Source organism: Elephas maximus, chromosome 13 (assembly GCF_024166365.1).
Source record: "Elephas maximus indicus isolate mEleMax1 chromosome 13, mEleMax1 primary haplotype, whole genome shotgun sequence".
Lineage (NCBI taxonomy): Eukaryota > Metazoa > Chordata > Mammalia > Proboscidea > Elephantidae > Elephas > Elephas maximus.
The window spans coordinates 29,699,882-29,726,680 of NC_064831.1; the positions used below are offsets into that span (position 1 = coordinate 29,699,882).

Here is a 26,799-nt window from a genome sequence, read left to right on the forward strand (position 1 = left end):
AAAGCCACCTTAATTCCATTTGCAACCTTAATGCCCCTTTGCAATATAATGTATTTGCAGATTCCAGGGATTAGGACATGGACATCTTTGGGAGGCCATTATTCTGCCTACTCCAACTGATATGAAAGAAGCCCAGAAATATGTTGACAGAGTGAATCAATCCACTCTGTGATACACTTGCCACCAACACATCCACATATTTGTATCTAGCTGTCTCTTCATCTCTTTCATTACTCAGGAGAATCATAATCAACATTATATAATTAATCCTTATAGCATGTTTATGAAGTTGCCTATGTGAGAAATGCTTCTACTATGAATCAGGGCCTGTTCTTGTAACTCTTATTTTGAGGCTCATATTTGCAACTCCCAGATCCCACCAGTTGCCACCTAGTCAGTTCTGACTCATGGCAATCGCATGTATATCAGAGTAAAATTGTGTTCCATAGGGTTTACCAAGGCTCAGTCTTTAGAAGTAGATCATCAGACTTTCCCTCCAAGGTGCCTATGGATGGACTCAAACTGCCAACTTTTCACTTAGCAGCCAAGCATGTTAACCATTTGTACCACCCAGGGTCTCTTCATGTATATTTAAAAAAACAAACCCATTGCCCAAAGTCGGTTCTGACTCATAGCAACCCTGTAGGACAGAGAACTGCCCCATAGGGTTTCCAAGGAGTGGCTGGTAGATTGAACTGCCGACCTTTTGGTTAGCAGCCATATCACTTAACCACTTTGCATGCGCATTGGGTAGCCTATATTTTAAGTCAAATTATTATAGACAACCTCTCCAAGTTTGGGGAAAATCCTTCCAGCCAATTTCCCATGTTATAATGTGACTGATAGAAATTTTTATGTTAAGAAATAATTATAATGGATTTAATAGATCCTACATATTGTTGTTGTTAGGTGCCATTGAGTCAGTTCTGAATCATAGCGACCCTATGTACAACAGAACAAAACACTGCCCAGTCCTGCGCCATCTTCATAATCATTGTTATGCTCGAACCCATTGTTGTAGCCACGGGTCGATCCATCTCACCAAGGCTTTTTTTCGCTGACCCTCTACATATAAATTACATATACGCTGTATTTTTGGTTTAGCACAAATTTAATTTCACTGTGGGTCAAATTATATCCTTATTGTTTTATTGCTGAGACTTGGAACTCAGTAATAAACTTATGACAGAGTTCTAATTGCTCTAGATTTATTAAATTTTTATGGGCAATTTTCTCGCTCTTAAGAAAAACAAAATTCTTTCCAATTTTCATTCATCCAGTAAGTATTTATTGAGTGCCTACTATTTTTTTTTTTTACTATGTGCCAACTGCTGATCTGCATGCTGGGAATACAGAAGTGAGTGAAAGAAATTCTCCCCTCTTACGGAGTTTAATTCTAGTGGTGGTGGGAGAGGGGAAGTGGAGGAGACAGGCAGTAAACCAGCAATGGAGCACTGATCAGCTGGCTCTTCTCTCTAGGTCTCCTCAGGCTGCCCTCCAGGTGTTGGCTGGGGCTATGATCTCATCAGAGGCTCAGCTGGGCAAAGATTTACTTCCAAGCTCCCACAAGTTTTCAGCACTTTGTAGCTACGGAACTGAAGGGTTCAGCTTCTTGTTTGTGGTCACCTTCAGCTACTAGAGCCCCCCAGAAGTTCCTTGTCCCTTGGGCTTTTCCAACATGACCACTTATTTTGACAGCTTGCTTCTTCAAAGCTAGCAAGAGAGAGCAAAAGAGCAAGTTTTCTAGCGAGATGAGGTCTTACACACAACGTAGCATAATCAGGGGAGAAATAGCCCATTACCTTTGCCATATTCTATTGGCTAGAAGCAAGTCACAGGTCCTGCACATACTCAAGGACAAAACATTACACAAAAGCACAAACACCAGGGGATGGGAATCACGGGGGCCACCCTAGGATCTGTCTGCCACATTCAGGGACCCACATTGATGGTGCAGCTATCATTTCCAAACATTTCAGTTGTTGAGCCAGGGAGAAAGACATAAGGGGGACTCCAGAACATGGTCCCACCTAATCACATTCTTACCATATGTCCAGAAGGCAGAGAGAAGGAAGTATTTGTACAGCATTAATGACAGTTTTGAATTAGGGATGGATGAGAAATAATAAATTTGGTATTGACACACTGAGTGGGAAATGCCAGATAAAATGTCTAAGAGGCATTCAGAAATAAGTCATTTTGCACAGAACATTAAATGAGGAAAGCAGTACACAGGATAGTATGTATATTCCATTTTTGTAAAAATACACAAATACACACAAACCTGGAAGGAAATATAGCAAAATGTTAAATACTTCGTATTGAGTAATAGGATTACGATGATTTTCAATTTTTTTCTTTTTGGTTATCTGCATTTTTTTAACAACAGACAAACAATAAGGGTATTTCCATTGATACTTAAAAGGCAGAGAAAGAGCTGGGCGCACCCCACGATGAATTTAGGAGTCAGTGTTATAAAAGAGGTCATTGAAGATATGGAGGTGGAAGAGATAACACAGAGGAGAGAGGACAGTGGTTCCTGAGGCAAAACCCCAGTGTCATCTCTAAAGCAGAACTGCTGGTTGGGTAGGAGAAAACAATCTGTTGGTGCCATGGCTACCTCCCAGGCTGCCTTGCTCCTACCTGTGCACCCTGCCTTGTCACTCTCTGAAACCTTTCTCAGGCCTGCCTTTCCAATCCATTTCCTCTGACCACACTGGCTCTGCCTTGGTTTTTCTCATACCTGTGCATCTGCTGCTTCCTGCTAGCTCCCACACAACTTCAGGTTGTCTACGTTCAAGTGCTAGAATAATATCCCACGGTAGTTTTGATCATCTTTCTCATCTTAGCCAGTGCATGAGATCGGAAGCTTCAACACTGCTTCAGCTGAGTTCCTTTCTCTTCCCTCAAGAGAACTTGATTGAAACTTTCAGTTTCAGTCAGGAAGTTGACCGTTAACCTCCAGAATAGCCACTACCCATTTCTCAAAGTTCTGCTTCAGGATCCAACAGAGAGCCCTTTTAGGTTTTAGGCATACTGGTTACTCTGGCAAATTATTTTTGAATAGCTGTTCAGTTGATATGTATCCCGCTTTTCTTAAATTTTATTTTTCTGAAATAAAAACAACATGGAGTGCACACAGTTTGTGAAGTCTGGTTAGGCACCTGTTGCATGTGGCCCACTGACTCATAGCAACCCTACAGGGCAGAGGAGAACTTCCCCATAGAGTTTCCTAGGCTGTACTGTAGTTACTGGAGCAGGACGTTAGGTCTTTTCTCCCACGGAGCTGCTAGTGGGTTTGAACCACCGACCTGCTGGTTAGCAGCTGAGAGCTTAACCATGGTGCCACCGGGGTTCCTGTTAGGCAGCTAATGGGGCCATAAACTCCAGAAGCTATAAAGTGAATCTAGTTCCCTCAGAGTGTGGAACTAGAGGGTGGGTGGGGTGCCTGGTTCCACAGGGGAATTAGCTCGTTTTTGAGGAACTCCTTAGGCATGGCCAAAATGGTGGGGCTTCAGGTCAAACTTCTGCTGGGACTCTAGGGCTTCTTTCTAGGAGGTCCAGACTCTATTGGCTTCCCTGTGTTTAAACAAAAAACCCACTACCATCTAGTTGATTCCGACTCATAGCGACCCTATAGGACAGAGTAGAACTGCCCCATAGAGTTCCCAAGGAGCGCCTGGAGGATTCAACCTGCCAACTTTTTTGTTAGCAGCCTATAGCTCTTAACCACTATGCCACCAGGGTTTCCTCCCTGCATTTAGAGACCAAAATCTCTCCAACTAAAAACAAGACCAAACCAAACCTATTGCCGTTGAGTTCGACTCACGGTGACCCCACGTATTAGAGTAGAACTGCTCCACAGCATTTTCTTGGCTGTAATCTTTATGAAAGCAGATCACCAGGTCTTTCTTCCACAGTGCTGCTGGGTAGGTTCAAACCGCCAACTTTTTGAATAGCTGTTGAGTGCAAACCATATGTGCCACCCAGGGACCTCTCTTTCCAACTAAACCAAAAACCCACTGCTGTCAAGCTGATTCCAACTCATAGTGACCCTAGAGGACAGAGTAGAACTGCCCCGTAGAGTTTCCTTGGAAACTCCAACTAGTGGGGGAATAAAAACGACTTCCTTCAAAACTTTGTAGGTGTGGTGAAATATTACTAGTGCTCAGAAATATCCAGTTCTCCTCTTTTCTGGAAGCATAGAAGCCTCTATTTCTCAGTTCTCTTCCAATTGGGCAAGACCGCATGACTAGTTCTGGCCAATAGGTTGTGAGCAGAAGTTTTGTCACTTCCAGTATATCACTTCTGGGCTGAAGCACCGAAAAGCAGGGTGGGTACGACCCTATGTACAACAGAATGAAACACCGCCTGGTCCTGCACCATCCTCACAATTGTAGCTATACTTGAGCCCATTGTTGGTGCCACTGTGTCTGTCTATCTCACCAAGGGTCTTCCTCTTTTTCACCGACCGTCCACTTTACCAAGCATGATGTCTTTTTCCAGGGACTGGTCCCTCCTGATAACGTGTCCAAAGTACATGAAATGGTCTTGCCATCTTTGTGTCTAAGGAGCATTCTGGCTGTACTTCTTCCAAGACAGCTTTGTTCGTTCCTCTGGCAGTCCATGGTATACTCAATGTTCTTTGCCAACACCATAATTCAGAGGTGTCAAATTTTTTTCAGTCTTCCTTTTTCATTGTCCAGCCTTCTCATGCATATGAGGTGATTGGAAATACCATGGCTTGGGTCAGGCGCACCTTAGTCTTCAAAGTGACGTCTTTGTTTTTTAACACTTTAAAGAGGTCTTTTGCAGCAGATTTGCCCGATGCAAAGTTATCTTTACCATTATTCAAATTTTGGAAGGGGGGGCAGTGAAGGAGACTGCTTCACTCAAATCAGGATCCTAACTTGGCAACCTGAGACTTCTGTAGTAGCTCTGCATGCTCAGAGGTGCTCGCTGCAGAAGGGCACTCCCCAATTTACAGCACACTTGTCCTGCTTGTTCCAAGCCCCCATACAACCATTGCAAAGAAAAATTAAAAAACTCAAAGCAAGAAACCCCAGCATTCCACTCGAAAATCTCTTATTGAATTCTCAATAAAGGCAAAAATATATAAAAATAAATTTTTATTAGGAGTTAAAAATGTTTTCAAAGCTTACACATGCAAATAGATAATTCGACCATAATAAGGACTTGTAAAGTCACTGACAAGCAGATACAAACCAGTCTGCAAAAACATGCATCAACTACCTAGCCCCCCTAAGTACTTGCATTCAGGGTAGATCTGCTCACTCCGGGAGGGATACCACACACTTGCCACATTGTCCCCGTGCTGTGGTTGCCCCTAATGGCTTGCATGATGGAGGGGAAGGAGTTCCCACCATAACTGTGACAGGCAGAGCTCTGCCAGGTGCTCCCTGCCCCCGGCCCCAACAACAGCCCTGCTGCACCAGAACCAGAAAGAGTGTCCTCCACCTCCGAGTGCAGTCAATCCAGCCAATGAGTTTCTGCTAAGCTGGGCTTCCCTAGCCAGTAGTTCTCAACACTGGCTGCACATTAAAATAGGGGTGAACTTAAAAAAAAATCCTGGTGCTCAGAGCCCCGTGTCGATTAAATCGGAATCTCTGGGAATGGGGCCTGAGGGACTTCACCATTTTTACAAGCTTCCCAGGTGACCGGGATGCTCAGTGAGCAGCTCTTTCTTCCTCCACGCTTACCTTCTTAGAAGTCTCCTGCATTCTGATTACACACATGGCACGTCTGACACGCTTCCTGAATTACGTGGTTATAACTTAGGGATGTTGAGTTCCTACCACCGATTTACAAAGGATTAAAAAATAGATCGTCCAGATTTCATTAAAAAAAAATTTATTTTCATATAAAAGTGCCAAAATATCCACCAATGTCATAATCTATCTCAACGACCAGTTTCCACACTAGTAATCAAAACACAAGCATCTTTATTCACATTGTTTAAAAATCAAATCTGTCACACATTCCCACAGTAACCCGAGTCTCTCGACAGTGGGAAGCTGGCATTCCTATTGGCTGTGGTAGTCCATATGTCCAGGTTCATATAGGCACGAAACGGGTTAAACCCTGGGTAGTACTCCTTGCACATGACTGCCTGGTTTTCCATGTGAGTCGCGTGTTCCGTAGTAGGGTTGATGGGGCAGCAGTTTTCATACACGTCACTCTGTGGGGCCCAGATGGAACCAAAAAGTCCAGACATTGGAGACAAGCTTCGGGTGCTTGCGAGGTAGGGCTGGAGTGTGAATGGGGAGAGGAAAAATATATTATTATAAAAAGAAAAAAAAAAAGCCTTAGGTAGACAAATGTTGAAGTGGAATATATCATAGTGGATATCACAACTGGGTATCTACCCAAGTTGTTGTTGTTAGGTGCCATCAATTCGATTCCAACTCATGGCGACCCCATGTGTGGCAGAGCAGAGCTTCTCCATAGGGATTTCTTGGCTGTAATCTTTATGGAAGCAGTTGGCCAGGACTTTTCTTCCATGGTACTGCTGGGTGGGTTTGAACTGCCAATCTTTAGGTTAAATAACCAAGCACAAAAACACTTGCACCACCCAAGGTTTTCAACCAAAGCTACTTGGAAGTTATGAGACTGTTCTCAACAATTGGGGTTGTTTTAACTCCGCTTTTCTCATATGGAGGGTTGTGAGATCCTCTCTGACTGGATTCACTAATTTTCAACCCAAGGGAGGATCCACAGGTCAAATGCTCTTAATCTGTAAAAACAACTGAGTGGATACGAAGGGGGGAAGTCCTGGACTGTTTAGGATGGAGGGGGTGTTCACAGGCAGGAAGATGTCATGACCCAATCACTGTCCATTGACCTTCCCTTCATGTCATCACAGGCGAAAAGGTCAACAAGGTCATCTGCAATAGCTGTGTCAAACACAGGGCTTCCTGGCCCAATTTCAATTCTGTCTATAAACGAGCACGCCTCTGTGTAGTCTGGGATATCTTTTTCACTCAGGGGTGGCTACAAATATCAAAGTCTGCAACCCCCACCAGTCTGATTACATGCTAAGTTCCTCCAGAGGGTGGCCAGCCCTAGCTCTTGTGATCTAAAAAGAAACAAGCTGGCTGTGGCTGATTCGAGTCCAACTCTACAACTAATTGAGAGGGGTATTAAAGAAACACCAGAAATGACCCGGAGCTGCCCAGGGGCCCCTTGACACAGAATGGGCGGACACTGACCGGAGAGTTGATGAAGCTGGCATGTCCCCAAGCAGTAGGCATGCTGGCTGCGGTGTTCCAGGTAGACTGAGGGTTGTGGTCGATAAAGTCCGTCTGAACTTCTACAGGACAGGGGAAGCCGTTGGGGAAATTCATGTTTTCTACAAAGAATGGGAGACATCAACACAGGCAAACATTTTTATGGCGAGAACTGAATTCTCACTCTCAGGTACAAAAGCATGCAAGGCCTTCATCTATGGACAAGGTAAAAAAACAGATGTAAAATACTCAGTGTGGGTCAGGAGGACAGTTTCACTGCCCTTCTCAGGTTAAAACTGTTTATGAGACACACCACCTGGGAAGCCCTCAGCTAGCAAGGTCTTTCTCTGAGTCTGTCTTTCCACCTTTGATAATTTGGTAGGAATCTTTCTAACACATGAAGCACACTAAAATACTACTACAGATTTTAATATTGTCATACCAACCTCAGCCACCCACACATATAGCTCGTGGGCTGATAAAGGCAATATGAAAACTAAAAGCAATACGAAACCAACCGTTTCTTAGGTATCAGTGAGACAGTAAACACGAAGCCTCACAATCATATGGAAGACAGTTACTAAAGCGCCCCCTTGTGGTTAGCATAGAGGGATGCATATATATCAAAATCCAGTAACTGCAATACCTATAATACACCTGGGAGCCCTGGTGGTACAGAGTGGTTAAGAGTCCGGCTGCTAAGCAATAGGTCAAGCAGTTTGAATCCATCAGCTGCTCCTTGGAAACCCTATAGGGCAATTCTAGTCTGTCCTATAGGGTCACCATGAGTTGGAATCGACTGGACGGCAACAGGTTTTGGTTTGGGCTTATCCCTTCCGTGAGAGGGCAACTCCAGCTTGTATCTGGGCTATGAGAAATCATCTGCCATTTTCTGCAATTTCCCCTCCAAGCTCCTTTCCTTCCTTCTGGAGCACCACCCAGGGGCAGAAGAGTCAAGACGTGCTGCTGAACAAGCAGGTAAATGTTTCTACTTGGCATGAGACTTGCCAGCCTAAAAAGAACAGCAAAAAGCTCCAAAAGCCCCAGCGCCCCAACGCTGCTGTCGTGAGTTGCCACTGAGTTGATTCCGACTCATGGTAGGGCCACATGAAACCAAACAACCCAATTCTACCTAATTTGAAGGGCTAAATGGATTGGGGTTATTTGTAGAAGCCCTCAGATGCCCAGGTGTAGAGGGCTTTTTGAGAGCCATATAAAATCACATGTGGCAGGCACGCACAATTGGATCCACATGGCGTCACTATGAACTCCTTCGCAAAGTCAGCTCACACACAGCAGGCACAGTCTTCTGCAGGCTAGTGTCTTAAGTCCCACCACTCCCATCTCAGACTGTATGAGGATAAAAGATGGCACTGTTCAAATAGCTTTTACCTTCTGGAAAGGCATTGTAATCGTTCAGCTCCAATGGACAGTACACATTGGGAAACTGGCCTTCACAAGTTGTGTTCCAATCAATGAAACTGCTATAAAACACAAGAGGTCTAGTTTCAGAAACAAAACATTGGGAGATAAAGCGAAGAAAGAGGAAAACGATTTCTTAAAGGCTATGGGATTTTGAGGAATTAGCATGTTTTAAGAGTCTGTTCTCTTTTCTAACTTTTGAATCGTTATGTATTTTCTATGCTTCCTTGCCCAGCATCCTAATCATTGCTAATTCCTCAATTTTGGAAAATAAAAGATGCCTACTGGGTATTCTCAAGGCACAGAAATGAAGACTAACTGAACATTCATGACCAGTGACATACAGTCTGCAGGACAAATGGCTCAGGCTGGGAGCATGCCTCGTTTAGAATCAGGGCTTCAAAGCGGTTGGTTTCCGGTTTGACCTCCTGCTGAGAATATAAGAATCACCTGGGGAGCTTGTGAAAATGTAGATTCTGATTCAGTGTATCTGGGATGGAAAGGCAGGCTCTCAGCAGGGGGTCGAACCAAAATGAACTGGCTCGAATCCCTGTTTAGACTTGAGACAGAATCCAAAGCCTTGGCTTTACTAGCACTATGGAAGAACACCTGGAGTACCTTTCAGGTGTGTCACGGCACACACCTGAAGGATTTTTAAAGATGGTCTGCTATGGAAATTTCCATCTTTCACTCCCAGCGAAGTCAGCATTCATCCTAGGTAATTGCAGCTATAAAGATTATATGCTTCATGACAGATATTTTGATTGCTATTGTAAACTGGATTCTCATTATGGACAAATAAATATATTTATTTATAACAAAATAAATACTGTTAAAGTAAGTTGAACCCAAAGAAAAAAAGTCAAATGGATTCTGTGATTAAATATTAACATTTGCTCAGGTTTCTCTAACTGAATGACATATCAATATCGAATAGTGAATTTAAGAAACTGTCACTATGTAACTATTTTTCAATACTTGAACAATTTGATCTTTTAGACTTTTAAATATTTTGAAAATTAATACCATGGGAAAATGCCACTGTTGGGGGTGGGAATTATGGGTGACTTTTTAAAATCTGCCTCTGATATATCAATGTATCATCTTTTCAATTTAAAAAAGGAACATAACGACATGGTCTCCAGCTATATTACTTTTATTTCCTTTAATGTTTCTTTCAATGCCTGGTTTTTTATTTTCTAAAAACATCACAATGCAATTCCAAAGGGCAGAAACACATAGCTAAAGTACACTGAGGTAAGGAAGCTTGGTCCGAATTCTTGTAAGAATTACCTAACAAACTGAGTTCAAATTCTGACCACAAGCCTTTAGGCTAAGCAAGGCACATTTAACAGATGTGAAGCTATACCTATTATGAACCGGGGGAGGTTCCCGCATCACACAAGGCACGCCGTTCTCGAGACTGCAGTTTAAGCTGCTTGTCAGACACACTGGCTGGGTGGACCACAGGTCTCCAGGTGGGTAAAGACCTACAGAAGAGAACAAGGTCTCTCAGTACACCTCCCACCCATTTAACCCTCATTCTACCCTTACTGGAAGGCCCAACGCAAGTTCTTTTCCCTTCACAAAATACTCCCTGATGTCATCCCCACATGCCAAAGCCTTCTGCCTTCCTTGGCCTCTTTCAGGATAGAAGTTCCAGATATAATGCTGAAGTATAACATAGTGCTTTGACCTTTATTTCCGAAGGTATACAACTCGTCTCCAGACTGGAATTACAAGATCAGTTCACTCAATACATATACGACGGCTACTTTACACAAGAAGAGCCCTGGTGCCGCAGTGGTTAAGTGCCCAGCTGCTAACCAACAGGTCAGCAGTTTGAATCCACCAGCCGCTCTTCAGAAATCCTATGGGGCAGTTCTACTCTGTCCTCTATGGTCACTATGAGTCAGAACTGACTCAATGGCATTGAGTTTGGTTTGGTTTTTTTTTTTGGTTTTCTGCAAGAAGGGACCGTTAGAGATACCAAGAATATAGCAGCAAACAGCTTTACATTCAAGCAAGCAGAAACAAACAACAATAAAAAGTATATACAGCATCACAGATGGTGGTTAAGTGCCATAACTGTCACAGCAATCTTAAACAGGGCAGTCAAAGGCCTCACTTAGGTAACATCTGATTAAAGATGTGAAGAGGTAAGGAAGTGAGCCAAGAGGGTGCCAGAAAAGTGTTCCAGGCTGTGGGAACCTACTGCAAAGGCCCTGGAGTGCACCAGGGGAAGGGTAGTAGGAGAGAGGCCACAGAGCTGACTGGGAGCCAGAACATACAGGGCCTCATGGGCCACTTGAAGGACGCTGGCATTTACTCTGAATCAGTTGGGAAGCCACTGAAAGGTTCTACGCAGGTTTTCTCACGTTTCTGTACATCCTGCAGGCAGAGGCATTGACTGCTGTTGTTCTGAACTGTCTTTTCAAGGGCGTTTGTTAAGCAAAAGCCTTGGGAAGTATAGTGTCTCCCTTTGGAGCAAGTGGCAGACATGCTTACTGCTCATTCTAAAAGATCTGAGTTCCCTAAGCCTAGCGTTCATTTGTAATGCAACCCAGGTATCTACCTAGGTAGCTGGACCTATTCCAGTTGCCCTCGCAACACCTGGAGGCAGAGGAAGCTGAGGAAATATGCTAGTGCTCATGCTGCTGGCTCGACGGCCGTTCTCAGCTTCAGGTGAAAAAGCGACAGCTCTCCCTCTGGGGGACTCCATCCTGCACTCTGCCGCCTGAAGCAGAGCTGCTGCCTCAGCGGGGCCCTCGGCTCACTGAGGGTCCTGCTCAATGCGCAGGCCTGGTCTGCTGACGGTTTGGCTAAGCTGAAACCTAACGGTGTCCGCTGGGCTGCTGCGGCTGTCCAGCTCAGTGCCAGCCGTGCAGAACTAAGAATGGATGTGGTCACTCCGCTCAGTGGGCGGAACTCAGGACTGTTCTGGCCACTCCTCCCCATGGTGAACCTCGTTATGTTTTCACGAATTCTTGGGTTGTTGCCAAAGGCCTAGATGTTTGGTCTGCCACTTGGGAAACTACAGGCTGGCAAATTGAAGACACTTCTCTTTGGGGCTGTGAAATGTGGAAACAAATCATGGCTTCTAATTAAATCTCCTGAGTCACTCAGATAAAGGTCTCTGGTAAAGGCCCTTTCTTTGATAAGACCAGCTGGAATTCAGCTGCTGGTCGAGTCTGTACCACCCAGATGGTCACCATTACTGTCTGGACTCATCATTGTACCGGACACAACAACACTTTCCGCACCACAGAGGGGGCATAAAGTAAAGGACTGTATGTTTCCGATGTAAAGGCTACCACCGCCCACCAGACTTGTGACTCCTGCCAAAAACTGACCTGGCTGTCTCATGGAGGGGGAGGCCACATGACACAGGACATTGCTACTGCCCAGTCCTGGCACAGTGACTAGACTGGACCTTTAACCCCCTCTCCAGGCTACCTACGGTGCCTCACTGCAGATACATTTTTAGGTTGCAGTGTTGCTGTTCTAGCCCAACCAGCCAACTCTGGCCACACCACTGTGGCCACTTGAAAATAATATGTATCATGCTTCTTTTCTTGTTTTCTTTTACTTTCCAGACCAAAAGAGACTCAACAGTGAGCTAACAGTCAAGTTATTCAATGGACCTGTCGCACTTCCTACTATCCACAGGCATCTGGTATTGCTGAGCATTAGAAGAGCCTCCTCCAAAATTAACCCTAAAAATTTCTCATTCTACCTCTTCTGGTCTACATACCTTGCTAGGGCACTTTGGTCACTAAGTACAGCTGTCCCCAAAAAGGGATCTTTTCCTTTCAGTTGCTTCTTGGATAATGATCAGGACCAAAGGGGAGGGAGTGAGTGTGAGAGTGTGCGTGTGTGTGTGTATTGGGGAAAGAGGCTATATATCCCCATTCTGAACATTCAGAATTCCACCCTGACTATTCTTGCCCTCAACAGTAATCCCAGGCCAACCCTGACTGAGACATGGGTGTCAGCACAGGCAAGAAGGCCAGGTGGATTCAGACTTAATTTTGAGTCAGCTGCCTGGTTTCTCTTGCTGGTTTGACATGGTGGCACATCATAAGGAGAACAAGCACCTGGATGAGTACACTGCTCGCTGAGTCACCCTACAATGGCCACTCTGGCTTAAGTGGGTGACATAATGGGACTCTGTAAGTTTTATAAAAATATGCTCAACCCTCTTTCATCTGACTCTTTCAGACAAAAAGTCTGAGTAATAAGATAACTTCAAATATTTAAGGAAACACCACGTAGCGTTCAAGTGACTGTGGCCATCCTTCCAAAATGAGTCTACCCTTGGTTACTTGGGTTTCCTTCCCAGAGAGACAGCTAATTTGTTATTTATGCATATTTTGCAGGCAATTATCCCTGTGATAGGATTCATCCAATTAGAAGGACTGGGAGGCATTCAGGTCAACCTCAACTCACAGGCCAGGGTTGTTATGGATGAGAAAATTGTCCTAGACTTTTTCTTTGTGGGCCAAGGTGGAATTGCTATGCAATCATTCGTACATCCTGCTCTACCTGGATTAATGGCTCTGGCCAAATAGAAAGATCAATACAGAAACCTGACAAAGTCACCTGACTGTTCTAAAATAGATCCTGAGGGTTATACGATCTGTTCAGCTTGTTTGGTCTGAGACTCTATGGGGCATGGTTGAGGTAAACATTGCAGGGTGGCCTCATCTTGTTGGTTGAAATCCTATTGATAGGCGCTTAAATTAAATGCAGTATGAGCCAAATTGAACAGATCCGGTCCCAACCCTGTTGGTCAGATTAATCAAGAATTGATGACTGAGTGGTATATTTATGAGAAAAACTACCATGAGCCAAGACTATGTAGAAACAAGGGGTGTATACTGCTGAGACAATTCTCTATGGGTTACTTACATTTCTGAACTTCTTACAAGCAAAAGTACTGACTTTGTTCCAAACTATTTTTCCAAGGATGATTGTTGAGTAAAATGTCAGAAGATAGAAATAGCGTCTCCCTCTGAAGCAAAGGGCAAGTTTGATTAATGTCTAGCATAATAAAAGTCATGTCTCCTGCTCATTATAAAAAACATTTGGGTTCCTACACTCAGGGTTCCTTTCCTATAGTACAACCCACTGTATGTATAGGCAGCTACTGAGGCCCACCTGCATTGCCCCACAGTACTGGGGTCAAGGGGAATTGACACGAACATGCTGATGTTCACGTGGCTTACTGTGCTAAAAGTTCTTTGTCTCTGGCCCAGGAGTCTCTTGTCTTCTGCCAGGATCTACAAAATTGTGGCAGGCTAATTTGTTAGCATACGAATAGGGTAAAATCTCAGACTGTTCACAGTTTTTGACAGTAATGTGATTTGGCATGATTTATCATGATCACTTTGGATGTTGTGTTAAAAGCAGATTATAAGGTGGGGTTCGAGCAGAAGAGGGAGACCTGTTAGGAAGTTATTGTGATAACCCAAGCGAGAGATAACGATGGCTTAGACCAGGGTCATTTTGGAGGAGGTGGTAAGAAGTGATCAGATTGTGGATATATTTGGAAGGTAGAAGGCTAACAGAAGGAGGCAACAGATTGGATATGGGGTCAAGAAAAAAAAAGTCAAGGATAATGCTTAGACTTTTGGCCTCAGCAATTAGAAAGAGTGAATAAGAAGACTGGAAGAAGAGAAGGTTTGAAGATGATTAAGCATTCAGTTTGGGACATCAAATCAGCAGTTGGCTGTATGACATTGGAGTTGAAGAGAGAGGCCCAGGCTGAAGATATAAATTTGCGGGTTGTCAGAAAGTAGGTGAGATTTAAAGCTTTGAAACTGGAAGAGATAACCAGGGAAGTCTGCACAGAAAAGAGCACCAAAAATTGCACTCTGAGGTGCACTAATGTTATGAGAGGTGGGGGAGCTGAGAAGGAACTGAACTGGGACCCCTAAGGTTTCCCAGCAAGAACAGAATGTCTAATGTCTATAATTAACATAGAGATTGAAGACAGAGAACTGATTATGGGACTTAACGATGTGGAAAGCACTGGGGACCCAGACAGGTGCTGTTTCAGTGGAGTGGTGGTGTCAAAACGAGATTAGGGTGGTTTCAACAAAGAATGTGGGGAAAGGAACCTGAATCAGAAAGCACAGACAATTCTAAGGAATTCCTCTAAACAGGAGCAGAGCAACAGAGCTGAGAAGTAGGTCAAGAAAGAGCTGGAGAAGTAGGTCACAAAAGAGGATTTGCGCCGATTTTGTTTTGTTTAAATATGAGAGGTATTACAGTACATGTGTATGCTGATTGGAATGAGCCCTTAAGAGAAAAACTGATACTGAAGGAGGGACAGGAAATTTCCTGAAACAATGTCCTTGGAGAGGAGGGTTGTATAGGAAACTGGACAGGTTACAACAGAGAGCAGAGAGCAGCACAACAGCGACAGGTGGGTCGACAGGGCAGAGGGAGCGCTCTGGAGGTTTCTAATTGCTTCTCTTTTTCAGAAAACAGGAAGCAAGATCAACTAAGAGAGGCAACGGGACAGGAGGCATTGGAAGTATGAAGCTAGAGGAGGAGAGTAGGACAAGTCAGTAGAGGGGCCCATGCGAATTTTTTAAAAACCCTGTGGTTGAGTCTGTTTCCAACTCATAGTGACTCTGTAGGACAGAGTACACCTTCCCCATAGGGTTTCCAAGGCTATAGTCTTTATGAAAGCTGACTGCCATGTCTTTCTCCTATGGAAGGGCTGCTGGGTTTAAACCACCAATCTTCTGGATAGCATTCCAGTGCTTAACCACTGTGCCACCAGGGCTCCATCATACAAAGTTAAACCAAAAAAAAAAAAACCCATTGCTGTCCAGTCAATTCTGACTAATAGCAATCCTATAAGACGGGTTTCCAAGGAGTGCCTGGTGGATTTGAACTAACGACCTTTTGGTTAGCGGCCATAGGTCTTAACCACTATACCACCCGGGTTTCCTCATGCTAAGTTAGGGGTAATGAATTTAGAAAGACCAGTCAGTATGTTTGTTTACTGTATGTTGTTCTCCAGCTTCACTTATCTACAGAGAAACAGGCAGAGTAGATGCTGAACTAGGTAAAACCACGGTTGTGGTCTTGCTAGGTAAATGCAACAAAGGGAGAGGAGTCAAGGAAGTGATTACAAAAATGACTGGGGAATTCAAGCTGGGCAGGTATCAAAGTACACTGTTGTTGTTGTTATTAGATGCTGTCAAGTCGGTTCCGACTCACAGCAACCCTGTGTACACTATGAAACACTGCCCGGTCCTGCACCATCCTCACAATCTTTGCTATGTTTGAGCCCACTGTTGCAGCCACTGTGTCAATCCATTCCATTGAGGGTCTTCCTCTTTCTCTCCTGTCTTTTTAATGACCTTTTGCTTTCTTCATCCGTGATGTCCTTGATGTCATCCCACAGCTCATCTAGTCTTCTGTCATTAGCATTCTATGTGTCAAATGTATTCTTGAGATGGTCTCTAAATTCAGTTGGGATATACTCAAGGTCGTACTTTGGTGCTTGTAGACTTTTTCTAATTTTCTTCAGCTTCAACTTGAACTTGCATATGAACAATAGATGGTCTATTCCACAGTCAGCTCCTGGCCTTGTTCTCAATGATCGAGCTTCTCCATCATTTCTTTCTATAGATGTAGTCAATTTGATTCCTGTATATTCCCTCAGGCCATGTCCATGTGTATTAAACCCAATGCCGTCAAGTGGATTCTGACTCATAGCAACCCTATAGGACAGAGTAGAACTGCCCCATAGAGTTTCCAAGAAGCACCTGGTAGATTCGAACTACTGATATCTTGGTTAGCAGCCGTAGCTCTTAACCACTATGCCGCCAGGGTTTCTATGTGTATAGTCATTTATGTTGGTGAAAGAAGGTATCTGCAGTAAGTCGACGGTCTTGCAAAATTCTATCATGCGATCTTCCGTATCATTTCTATCAACAAGACCGTGTTTTCCAACTACCGATCCTTCTTTGCTTCCAACTTCTCCATTCAAATCACCAGTAGTTATCAATGCATTTTGATTGCATGTCTGATCAATTTCAGACTGCAGAAGTTGCTAAAAATCTTCAATTTCTTTATCTTTGACTTAGTGGTTGGTATGTAAATGTGAATATTAGTTGTATTTACTGGTCCTCCTTAGCTGTATTTACTAGGCGTATGGATATTATTCTATCACTGAAAGCACTGTACTTCAGGATAGGTCTTGAAATGTTTATTTTGAGGATGAATGCAACGCCATTCCTCTTCAATTAGTCATTCCCAGCATAGAAGACCACATGATTGTCTGATTCAGAATGGCCAATACCAGTCCATTTCAGCTCACTAATGCCTGGAATATTGATCTTTACGTGTTCCCCTTCATTTCTGACAGCTTTCAATTTTCTTACATTTATGCTTTGTACATTGTAAGTTCTGATTATTAAGGCATGTTTGTGGCTATCTCTTCTCATTTTGAGTCGTGCTACATCAGTAAATGAAGGTCCCAAAAGCTTTACTTAAGCCATTGTTAAGGTCTACTCTACTGTGAGGAGAGAGCTCTCCCCCAGTCTTAAAACTAGGGAATCAAAATAAGGATATGGCAAATAAAAGGCATTTTAAACACACACAAAAAACATGAATTAGGACACTACACCAAAAAAAGCCAAATCTGTTGCCATCGGGTTGATTCCAACTCACAGTGACCCTGCTCCACGGACTTTCCAAGGAGCGGCTGATGGATTTGAACTACCAACCTTTGGTTAGCAGCCGAGCTCTTAACCAGTACACCACCAGGGCTCCTGAGACACTAGCTTATGTAAAATTGTCTTTCTAACTACCAACAAAAACAAAAAGAAATGTTAAATCAAATACTTTCTCTTTTTCCCCATTATTCACTAAATTATATTTCTTCTCTATTATGTCAAAGAAAAATCTTGCCTTAGCAAATTACTGATTACTGCATTTGAGAATTCTTATTGAAAAACACTTATTTTACCGGACTAGTAAACAGATGGAGCCCTGGCTGAAGTTGTCAAGGATTTCATTTTAGTTGGATCTGCAATCAATGCCCATGGAAGTAGCACTCAAGAAATCAAAGGATATATTTATTGCACTGGGCAAATCTGCTGCAAAGGACCTCTTTTAAGCATTCAAAAGCAAAGATGTCACTTTGAAAACTAAGGTATGCCTGACCCAAGTTTTTTTTTTTTTCTATGCATGCAAAGGCTGGACAATAAGTAAGGAAGACCAAAGGAGAACTGACGCCTTTGAATTATGGTGTTGGTGAAGAATAGTCAATATATCAGGGACTGCAAGAAGAACGAACAGCTCTGTCTTGGAAGAGGTACAGCCAGAATGCTCCTTAGAAGCGAGGAAAGCAAGATTTCATCTCACGTGCTTTGGACATGTTATCAGGTGGGATCAATCCCTGGAGAAGGAAATCATGCTTGGTAAAGTAGAGGGTCAGGGAAAAAGAGGAAAACCCTCCACGAGATGGACTGACACAGTGGCTGCAACAATGGGCTCAAACATAGCAAGGACTGTGAGGACAGCACAAGACTGGGCAGTGTTTCATTCTGTTGTACACAGGGTCGTTATGAGTCAGAACTGACTCAACAGCACCTAAAAACAACAACAGTAAATAGATCCAACTCACAAATAGTTTATTTCCATTGATAATTTGAAAGCATGCCCAAAATTTATCTATGCAACAACAAATATGCTTTATGTTTTCAAAGAAAATGCTCTGAAGTGTTCAGCAGTTTTTAAATCCAGCATTAATATGTACGCACAAAAGCAAAAGTATTCAAGCTAAATGCTGCCATGAAGAGTACAAATCAGGCTTATCCTACCACAGTTCCTGACCCTAATTAGGCAGGAGAGAGGAGCTAGAATAACATAGTAAACGAAAGACAAGGACAAAGAGAGAGAGAGAGAAAGAGGAGAAAAGGAGAAAAAAAAATGAGGGAGAACTAGAGTTAACCTTCCATCAGGGAGCCCCAGGAGTGGGGTTTCCTTCTGACCCACTCCATTTCTGCACTCCTAGGTCACTGTCCTCACCCATCTGGCAGAAGGTCCAAGGGACCTCGGCTCTGGGTCTCAGCCCTACTGCAGCAGCAAGGCTAGTCACCCAGGCAGCTAAGGCAGAATTAACAGGCTTCTAGGACAAGGTGAGTTTGAGGAGGAAGAGAAGAGGGTCAGGAACATGGAGGCAGGCATGCTCTCCACCCTGGCCTCCACTCTCGTGGGCTGTGCCATTGCCATTCCATTTTCCTTTCTCACTGCAGACTAGGCAAGGTGACTCTAAAGGCGTGGTAGTCCCCTTTAAAAGGGCTCCGGGAGTGTATCCAAGCCACAGAGCACCCTGTGCCTCTGCTACAAGCAGGGAGCTCAGTACCCCTGCAAAGTCTAGAGGCAGAAGGGTCAGCAAGGCTCCTGAGGAGATCAGTTCCGAGGGCAGGTAGCCCCATGATGCGTTGAAGTCTCACGACAAGGCTTAGAGCAGGCAGTACCGAGAGAACGGCCCTGTCACCCAATCTACTCTTTCTTCTCACACTCACTGGCCACGGCTGGTGTCTGTCGTGAGACGAATACACCTCACCTTCATTTTCCTCAACACCTGCAGGCGCGTCAGGGAGGCTGGGACAGGAAGTCTCTGCATACTGTGGGAGAGCGTGCACGTCTCTGTGGAGAAAGTGAGAAAATGAGGACCTAAGAATTTTTTCCTCTGTGCAAGGAAACAGTCAAATTGTATAAACCACATCTGACTGAGTTTTTACATTAGTTCTTCCCCCGAGACCATGTGTTATTAAGCCCATGAAGGCAACTGTAAGAAAGGGGTCGCAGAATATGCAATTCCCAAGATCTAGCAAAGTCTAAAAACAAAAAAAATTTCACTGAGGCAATGTGTAGTTTCATATCTGCCTCTCCCCAGTTGGCAGCAATTTTTAATGCCTACTCACTTTCTAACCCCTAACGAAACAGTTCACAGGGGGCTTTCATTGTATATTAGCTGTTTCCTTCTTCACAAACTCGCCAATTTAATCCTGTCTTCCTGGCCTCTTACAACATGCCAGGCACCTAAGAAACCTATTTACATTTCTCACTCTGAAGCTCTCTCCTTCTTGCTCACCCAACTCTTCTCCCGCAGAAAACATCACAGTGGAATTGTAAGCATGTGAGGATCTACGAGGTTCTTGCAAAATGTTCTAAATCACCAATGCTCAGTTTTATCTCAGCTCCTAGCAAAGGGCAGATTATTCCCAACTTTATAATAGCTGGTTTCTTCTTTCAAAAATTAGGTATTTTCTAACCTAACTCTAGCGCTGGAAAGACACGGAATGACAGCAGAGACACCTGGAAGGATCACTCTTTCTGAGCTATTTTAGTAAGGGCAGATTTACTTTCTTGCATCCTCAAAAACAAAAAGTTTTCATTTTTCCACCCTGCAGAACCAAGTACAAAGAAAAAAAACACAATGGCTGACAGAAGAAACAGCACATCAAGCTACTGTAAAAGTGCAACCGTCAAAACTTACATGGGATTGCAGATGTTGTGAGAAAGGCTGAAGGAGATGGGAGCTTCAGAAGGAAAATCATTCTGTGAAACACAGTCTCCTGCGTTAAAAACACACCATCACAAGTTTTTACAGGTGTAATTCTACTCTACGTATTCTGTATTAAAATCCATGGATTATTAATATCATTAACCCGTAATGAGGGATTTATTTCTCACAATAAACTGGCATTTGCACAATCAGTAATTTAATTTTTAAAAGCCCTCTTATAATTTATCTTTCCATGGAAAACTTAATGAAACTCAACATTTAAATTTACGGATTTGGATTAATACTACATTATGGAAAGGCGCCTATTCTGAGGGGGCCGAGGGGAGCCTGCCCTGATGGGGGCCGTAGGGAGCCTCTCTGGGTGCTGGAAGGCAGATCCAGACCTTATACTGGGTACAGGAGGGAGAGCAAAAAGGCAGGGTGGTTCCAGAGCCCCTGGGCTCGTGCTCACTACTCACCGGCAGGAAGGAAGTGCTGAGGGCCCACCGCAGGCTTCTTGTCCCCGTCAGAGCTGCTGGTGCTGCTCCAGCTCCCCCAGCTGCCCCGGCTGGCGCGCACGCTCCCTGAAGAGCTGCCACAGTCTGAGCTAGAATCCGAGCAGAACTTTTCCACACGTTTCTTCTCAGGCTTCCGGTAGTAATCCTCTAGGGGAAGAAAGAAAGAAAAGCTGACTCCACACAGAGAAGGCACAGGTCACTTACATAATTTTTAACTCTACGCATTTCTATGCATTTCTAACAAAAGGAAAAAAAAAAAAAGGAGAGAGGCAAAATTACAAAGACAAGATCCACCTTCAGAGTCTCTGATCTCTGCCTATTAACAGTAGGCACTACTAGTGGGGGGTGAGCATATACCTACTCTGCCTATGGGGTGGGCAATTAAACGTGTTTAGGGTTAAGATAAACCAAAAAACCAAACCAAACCCATTGCCTTCAAGTCAAGGAGTGGCTGGTGGAGTCAAACTGCCGATCTTTTCATTAGCAGCCGTAGCTCTTAACCACTGCGCCACCAGGGCTCTGGGGTTAAGGGTTACTAATTATAACCTCATTCTAAAAATATTTCTGGAAATGGCAAACACTTCTATCAAACTAAAACTATTCTGTGGGACTGGAGGTTTGAGGGCAATTTTCCTGTCTGTTACTAAGATGTTCACTGAGAGATTCAAAACGTTTTATGTGTGGGTGGAACCTCCAGCAAGACCAAAAAGCAACACATGTGTCGAGGGAATGAAAAAGAAAGGACAGAGATAGAAACCAGTTAACTGTGTGCATGAATATTGGGGAGGGGAATGTCTGAGGAAAATGGGTGTTGGGAGGATCATAACCTCCCCGCAGTCCCACATGCACAGCCAGCTTCAGTGGTCCTTCTGCCTCCTGCTATCCTCTGCCCTATCCCAGACCTAGCATTCAGTGCTCCTTTACCTCCCTCTCCCAGGGACGCTGCCCAGCAGCCCCCGGATGGGGCAGCATCTGAACGACCTGGCTCAGGTGTGAGGGTGGCACTCTTCTCACCTGGCTATTCCCCCACTCCCCTTTCACCCAGGGTCCTGTCTAGAGGAAGCAACCATTGCTCCTGGCAGCAATATGCATGAGGATCCTCGGAAATGGCAGACTTTAGGGGAGGCAGGGGTGCTACCAGGATCTTTTCAATCACCTCATATGCATGCAAAACTAGACAACGAAAAAAAAGAAAACAGAAGAATTGATGCATTTGAATTGTGGTATTGGCAAAGAATATCGAATATGCTGTGGACTGCCAGAAGAATGAAAAATCAGTCTTAGAAGAAATACAACCAGAAAGTTCCCTAGAAGCAAAGATGGCAAGACTTCAGTTAGCTTATTCTGGACACATAATCAGGAAAGACCAATTGCTAGAAAAGGACATCATGGTTGATAAAGCGGAGGGTTCGCAAAGATGAGGGAGGCCCTTGATGAGATGGATTGATACAGTGGCCCAAACAGTGGACTCAAACGTGGATCATGAAGACAGTCCAGGACCAGGCGACATCTCATTCTGCTATACGTTAGGTACAGCCACGTGTCGATGCCAACCTGTCGACTAACAACACAGGGTGTGATGTGAGAGCCTGCCCAGGCTCAAAAGAATCTTAGTTTTCTGGTCTCATCCTCACAGCTTTCCACTCGCGCTTTAGTAAGCTAAGTTGCCGGTAAAGTGGTAATGTCATTAAAACCCCATTTTTCTCACACTGAATACCTCCCTGAGGAAACAAAAACTGCAAAAGAGGCACCATTCACAGCTCCCTGTAATTACCTACCTGCCTCTCCCTGTGCAGCAGGTAAGCTTCCAATTTGAGCGTCTGTTTTACAAACCTCCCCGGTGTTTTCTTGTATACGCCAGTTTCTTATATCCATGTCACTGCTCAGCTCAGACCTTCCAAATTCACTGCACACAAGCTTTAATTCACTCCGTTCAGAAGGCCTGGAATAGCCACAAAGAAAACACATCCATATTTCATCAGGCATGCATGTATACTTCTTCTCCATGAGGCTTATTAGAGGTGAGAAGATAGATCTGGGACAACTTGGGGGCCTCTTCTTTTTGGGTCTGGTGGGAGGATATGATGAGTTAGGGAGGATAGCAATAAAAAAAAAAAAAAAAGATTTTGCTGTTTAAGAACTAGAATTAATCATTTAATCTATGTTCTTATTTTACAATCAGATGAGCAGTGCTCCAAAAGGTTCTATGAGTCACTCGAGGCCAACTGATAAGTGGCAGGAGGCTCAGTACCTGATCCTAGGACCCTTGAATGGTTTTCTTTTCTTGTTTTTCAATGTAAAATATGATTTTCAATAGATAAACTTGTTCTTTGGTGTCTGGGAGAAGGTATTCCGTATGAATTTAAATTTTCTCCTTCATTCCTTTAACAAACACTTTTTGAGTTACAAAAGGTGCAGGGGCTACAAAGAAGAATCAAGTTCGTCCCCCAAGAAGTTGACAGTTGAATAATAATACCTCTCTTCTTAGACTGAGGAGCTCTGGTGGTGTGGTGGTTAAGAGATCAGCTGCTCACCAAAAGGTAGGCAGTCTGAATCCACCAGCCGCTCCTCGGAAACCCCATGGGGCAGTTCTGCTCTGTCCTACAGGGCTGCTGAGTCGGAACTGACTGGACGGCAAGGGATTTGACTTTGGATTTTATTAGACTGAACTCCTTGAGGGAAGAATGTTAATAAAATTTCCTAAGTGGCAATATAGAAATGTGTAGAGAATAGCTAGATTATTTCACACGGTCTAATTTTAGTATCTACTGTTAGGTTTGCCAGATGATTCTACCAGCTTGTGGTCAAGGTGAAAAGGGTATACAAACAGAAATAAAAGCCAGGTGGCCAGGCAATCCAACACCAACAAGCCACTGGGTAAGCAGCATCTTCTCAAAACATTACGATGAGCTGCAAGCCACTTTTTTAACAACTTAATTATTTCTTCAGCATGTCAGTCACGTCAGAAATCTGCTTTTAAAAATATTCTGTGACATTTAATTGGTCCACTTTGTTTTTCTATCTTTCTCTATGCACATATCAGGAAATTGTAATACTTTAAAGTGACCTCACAGTTAATCGCGTTTTAATGAAAACACATGTAGAAGAATACAACCTGGCCTGACTTTTTTACTCAGAGCTGGGTCTAGAACTAGAACTTGAAGAAACCTTGGAGCTGCCTAACAGGTCTCCAGTAGACAGCATGTGAGAACTGCTGGAGCTTATCACAATGCTGCACCATGGGGCCCAAGCTCAGGGCTGCCACTCAGGGGCCGAGGACACACGCTATACACAAACACATCTGTGCCCCCAAGGCAGGCGGTCCTTCCAACCACATGTGAAGCTGCACCAAGGTGGAACACTTTCCCCATATGAAACTGAAACTGCTAGAGAAAAATTCAACAGAAACAAACTTAAATACCTAGCTGAGCTCCTAAGGGAGAGAAGTCCCCAGATGCAAGAGCTCAAAGGCAGAATAAAGCCAGAGTGGTAAGGACAGAGGGGTTACTGGAGAAGGAATAAGCTTTAATGCCCAGGGGTAGAGTTTTAAGCCTGCTCAAGAGCAGCCATGTACAGCAGTCTGGGGGCTGGAAATGAGTATCCTACATAAATGGGGGCTCTGGAAGGTGGCAAGGGGGACCTGAAAAGCCCCACCACCAGCCCAGGGCAGAAGGAGTAGGGGAATGCATCTCTGCTGAAGGCTCTGCACATGGGTGCTGGGGGGGGAGTCACAAGTGTGACATAAGAAATTAAAACTCAGACATGACACCACCCGGGTTGATGTGCAGTCAGAATGTACACGCTACTGACCTGGTCAGAAAAACCCCCAAGTGAGAAATTTATATAAAATGTGACTCAAAAGAATCCTTTTTTAACCCTGGCAATAAGGGATTCTCACACGAACACTGTCCAGCTCCTTCACTTTACCGAGAAGAAAATGGAGGCTCAGAAAGATTGTCTCAAGTCCAAAGGAGAGTATCAACTGCCTGGGTTCCCACTGTGGCTCTGCCCCTCACAAACTCTGTGGCTCTGCCCCTCACAAACTCTGTGGCTTTAAGCAAATCATTACTATCTAGGAGCCTCAATTTCTACAGCTCTAAGAACCTACCTTCTTCAGGACTAAGCTGCGGGTTACGTACGTGGTGACTATTACTATTGCTCCAGACTGCCCAGACGGGTTGGGGGCCGAGCTGAGGATAGAACGCCTGCCTGTGCCCAGGCGTTTTCCTTAGCACCTGCTCCCCCGGCCAGAGAGACCAGTTACAGACACATCTGCACTTTACCAGCAGAATGGAAGTCTTGGTGTGGAGTGACGCCTTATGCTTTTTCCCTAAAGCCTTTTATAGTTTTTAGCATTTTACAAAGACCAAAAAAAAAAAAAAAAACCCAAAAATCTTCATGCTAAAGTATTTAACAAAATAAAAAACATAATTAAGAAAAGGTATTCATTTTAAGAATATACTTTCATCTCAAAATACAAACATCTACAATTTCATATTGTCTGCACACCAACACGAAAGAAATAAGATTAAAAGAGTTAACTCCAAAATTAAGAAAGTGAAGAACATCACCTTTTAAAGGGATTGTAAGTATTACATACCTTGAGACCTGAGCAACACCCCTTTTCTTGTTTTTTCTACATGTTCGATTTTTACTCCAATTTAAATTTTGTAAAATTCCTTCCTTTTTCTCCTGAAGCTTCTTCTTCCTATAAGGATCTTCTTGCTAAAGAGGAAAAAGAAATCTTTTAGTGGTTTAAACTGACTAAACATAAATAAAAGCCTCTCTGGTTTTTTTTTGAACTTTTGAAGACCAGCTCCATGTGAAGTCAGAACTTGCCAGTACTGGTGAAAACTGAGACGTATGTTTCTCAATCTCTAGTTTGTTTTCATTTCCCTCCTTTTCTATATCTCCTCCCTCATCTCTGCAAAAAGAGAAGGGGTAAAAAAAAAAAAAAGGTTGCCTTTAAAGTTCCTAGGGGGCTAAAAAGGAAAAACATCTGCTAGCAATTTACGGTCAACTTGCTGTTAAATTCAGCAGCAATAAATCCTGCAGCCTTCGCCAGTAAATTTGGCTTGTGCAACTCACATGAAATCTACTTAAGAAAAATCAGGTAAAAACCCAATTTAGGAATAATATGTATATTTGTTTTTATTTGTTTATGGATGACCTTGAGGAGAACAACCAAATCTTCACAGAATACTTTAAACTAGTTTAAGTAATTTTGGGGTAAATAAGAATATGCTTGATTTTTTTTTAAATGTGGCTCTGAAAAACTTAATTCAGCATGAGTTACATATAAATTACATACATGTGTAAATTATACATTACCATATATATGTACATATATGGAGCCCTGGTGGCACAGTGGTTACGAGCTCAGCTGCTAACCTAAAGGGTGCCAGTTTGAATCTACCAGGCACTCCTTGGCAACCCTATGGGGCAGCTCTATTCTGTCCTATAGGGTCGCTATGAGTCAGAATCAACTTGATGACACTTGGTTTGGTTTTTTTGGATGTATACATATAAAAATTACATACATAATTTTGGGGACTTTTTCCTATTTTAAGTATTGGGCATGGCCTATTGTTCACAGGCTCAAGGGGGTCAACCTGCTGTTAACTTTAGCAGCAGTAAATCCTCCAACCTTCACCTGTTCATCTGGTTCGTGCAACTTACATGAAATACCACTAAAGAAAAATAAGGTAACAACTCAAAATTTTAAAATCAAAAATTTAAAACAGCTCATTGTTTAGGAAGCACTGAGTTTCTGTTTATGGTGATGAAAAATTTGGCAACGGGTACTGGTAATGGTTGCAGACAACATGACTGATGTAACTGGCGTCCGTGAATTGTACGCAGAATAAATGTTGAACTGGCAAACACGTTATCCGTATTTTACGATTAAAAAAAAGAGCTCAAGTCTTCAAGGTCTTCTAATACTTGTTCTTTCTCTTCCTTCCACCATTCTGCTCCCAGAAGCAGAAGCCTTATCTGCAGGTGGGAGGTGGTGGAGGCTCAGCCGAGACCCTATGGCTTGAAAAGCCCATCTCCTCCATGTGTGAGGTCC

The 26,799-nt window shown here is 43.6% G+C and overlaps 1 protein-coding gene across 3 annotated transcripts in view; it reads right to left on the bottom strand.

Moving 5' to 3' along the window:
- Positions 1-5,145: 5,145 nt before the first annotated feature.
- TMEM131L (transmembrane 131 like) overlaps positions 5,146-26,799 on the bottom strand; it is a 191,424-nt gene continuing 169,770 nt past the window's right edge. For 2 of the 3 annotated variants that reach the window (XM_049852639.1, XM_049852638.1), the window contains exons 27-35: positions 25,330-25,454; positions 22,508-22,671; positions 20,691-20,876; positions 20,203-20,281; positions 19,267-19,349; positions 10,039-10,159; positions 8,640-8,731; positions 7,230-7,369; positions 5,146-6,268 (exon numbers count right to left, since the gene is read on the bottom strand). In XM_049852639.1, coding sequence (XP_049708596.1) covers positions 5,993-6,268; positions 7,230-7,369; positions 8,640-8,731; positions 10,039-10,159; positions 19,267-19,349; positions 20,203-20,281; positions 20,691-20,876; positions 22,508-22,671; positions 25,330-25,454 — 1,266 coding nt within the window. In that variant the 3' untranslated portion in view covers positions 5,146-5,992. The remainder of the gene's footprint in view (positions 6,269-7,229; positions 7,370-8,639; positions 8,732-10,038; positions 10,160-19,266; positions 19,350-20,202; positions 20,282-20,690; positions 20,877-22,507; positions 22,672-25,329; positions 25,455-26,799) is intronic. The other variant, XM_049852640.1, reaches the window with a different exon arrangement.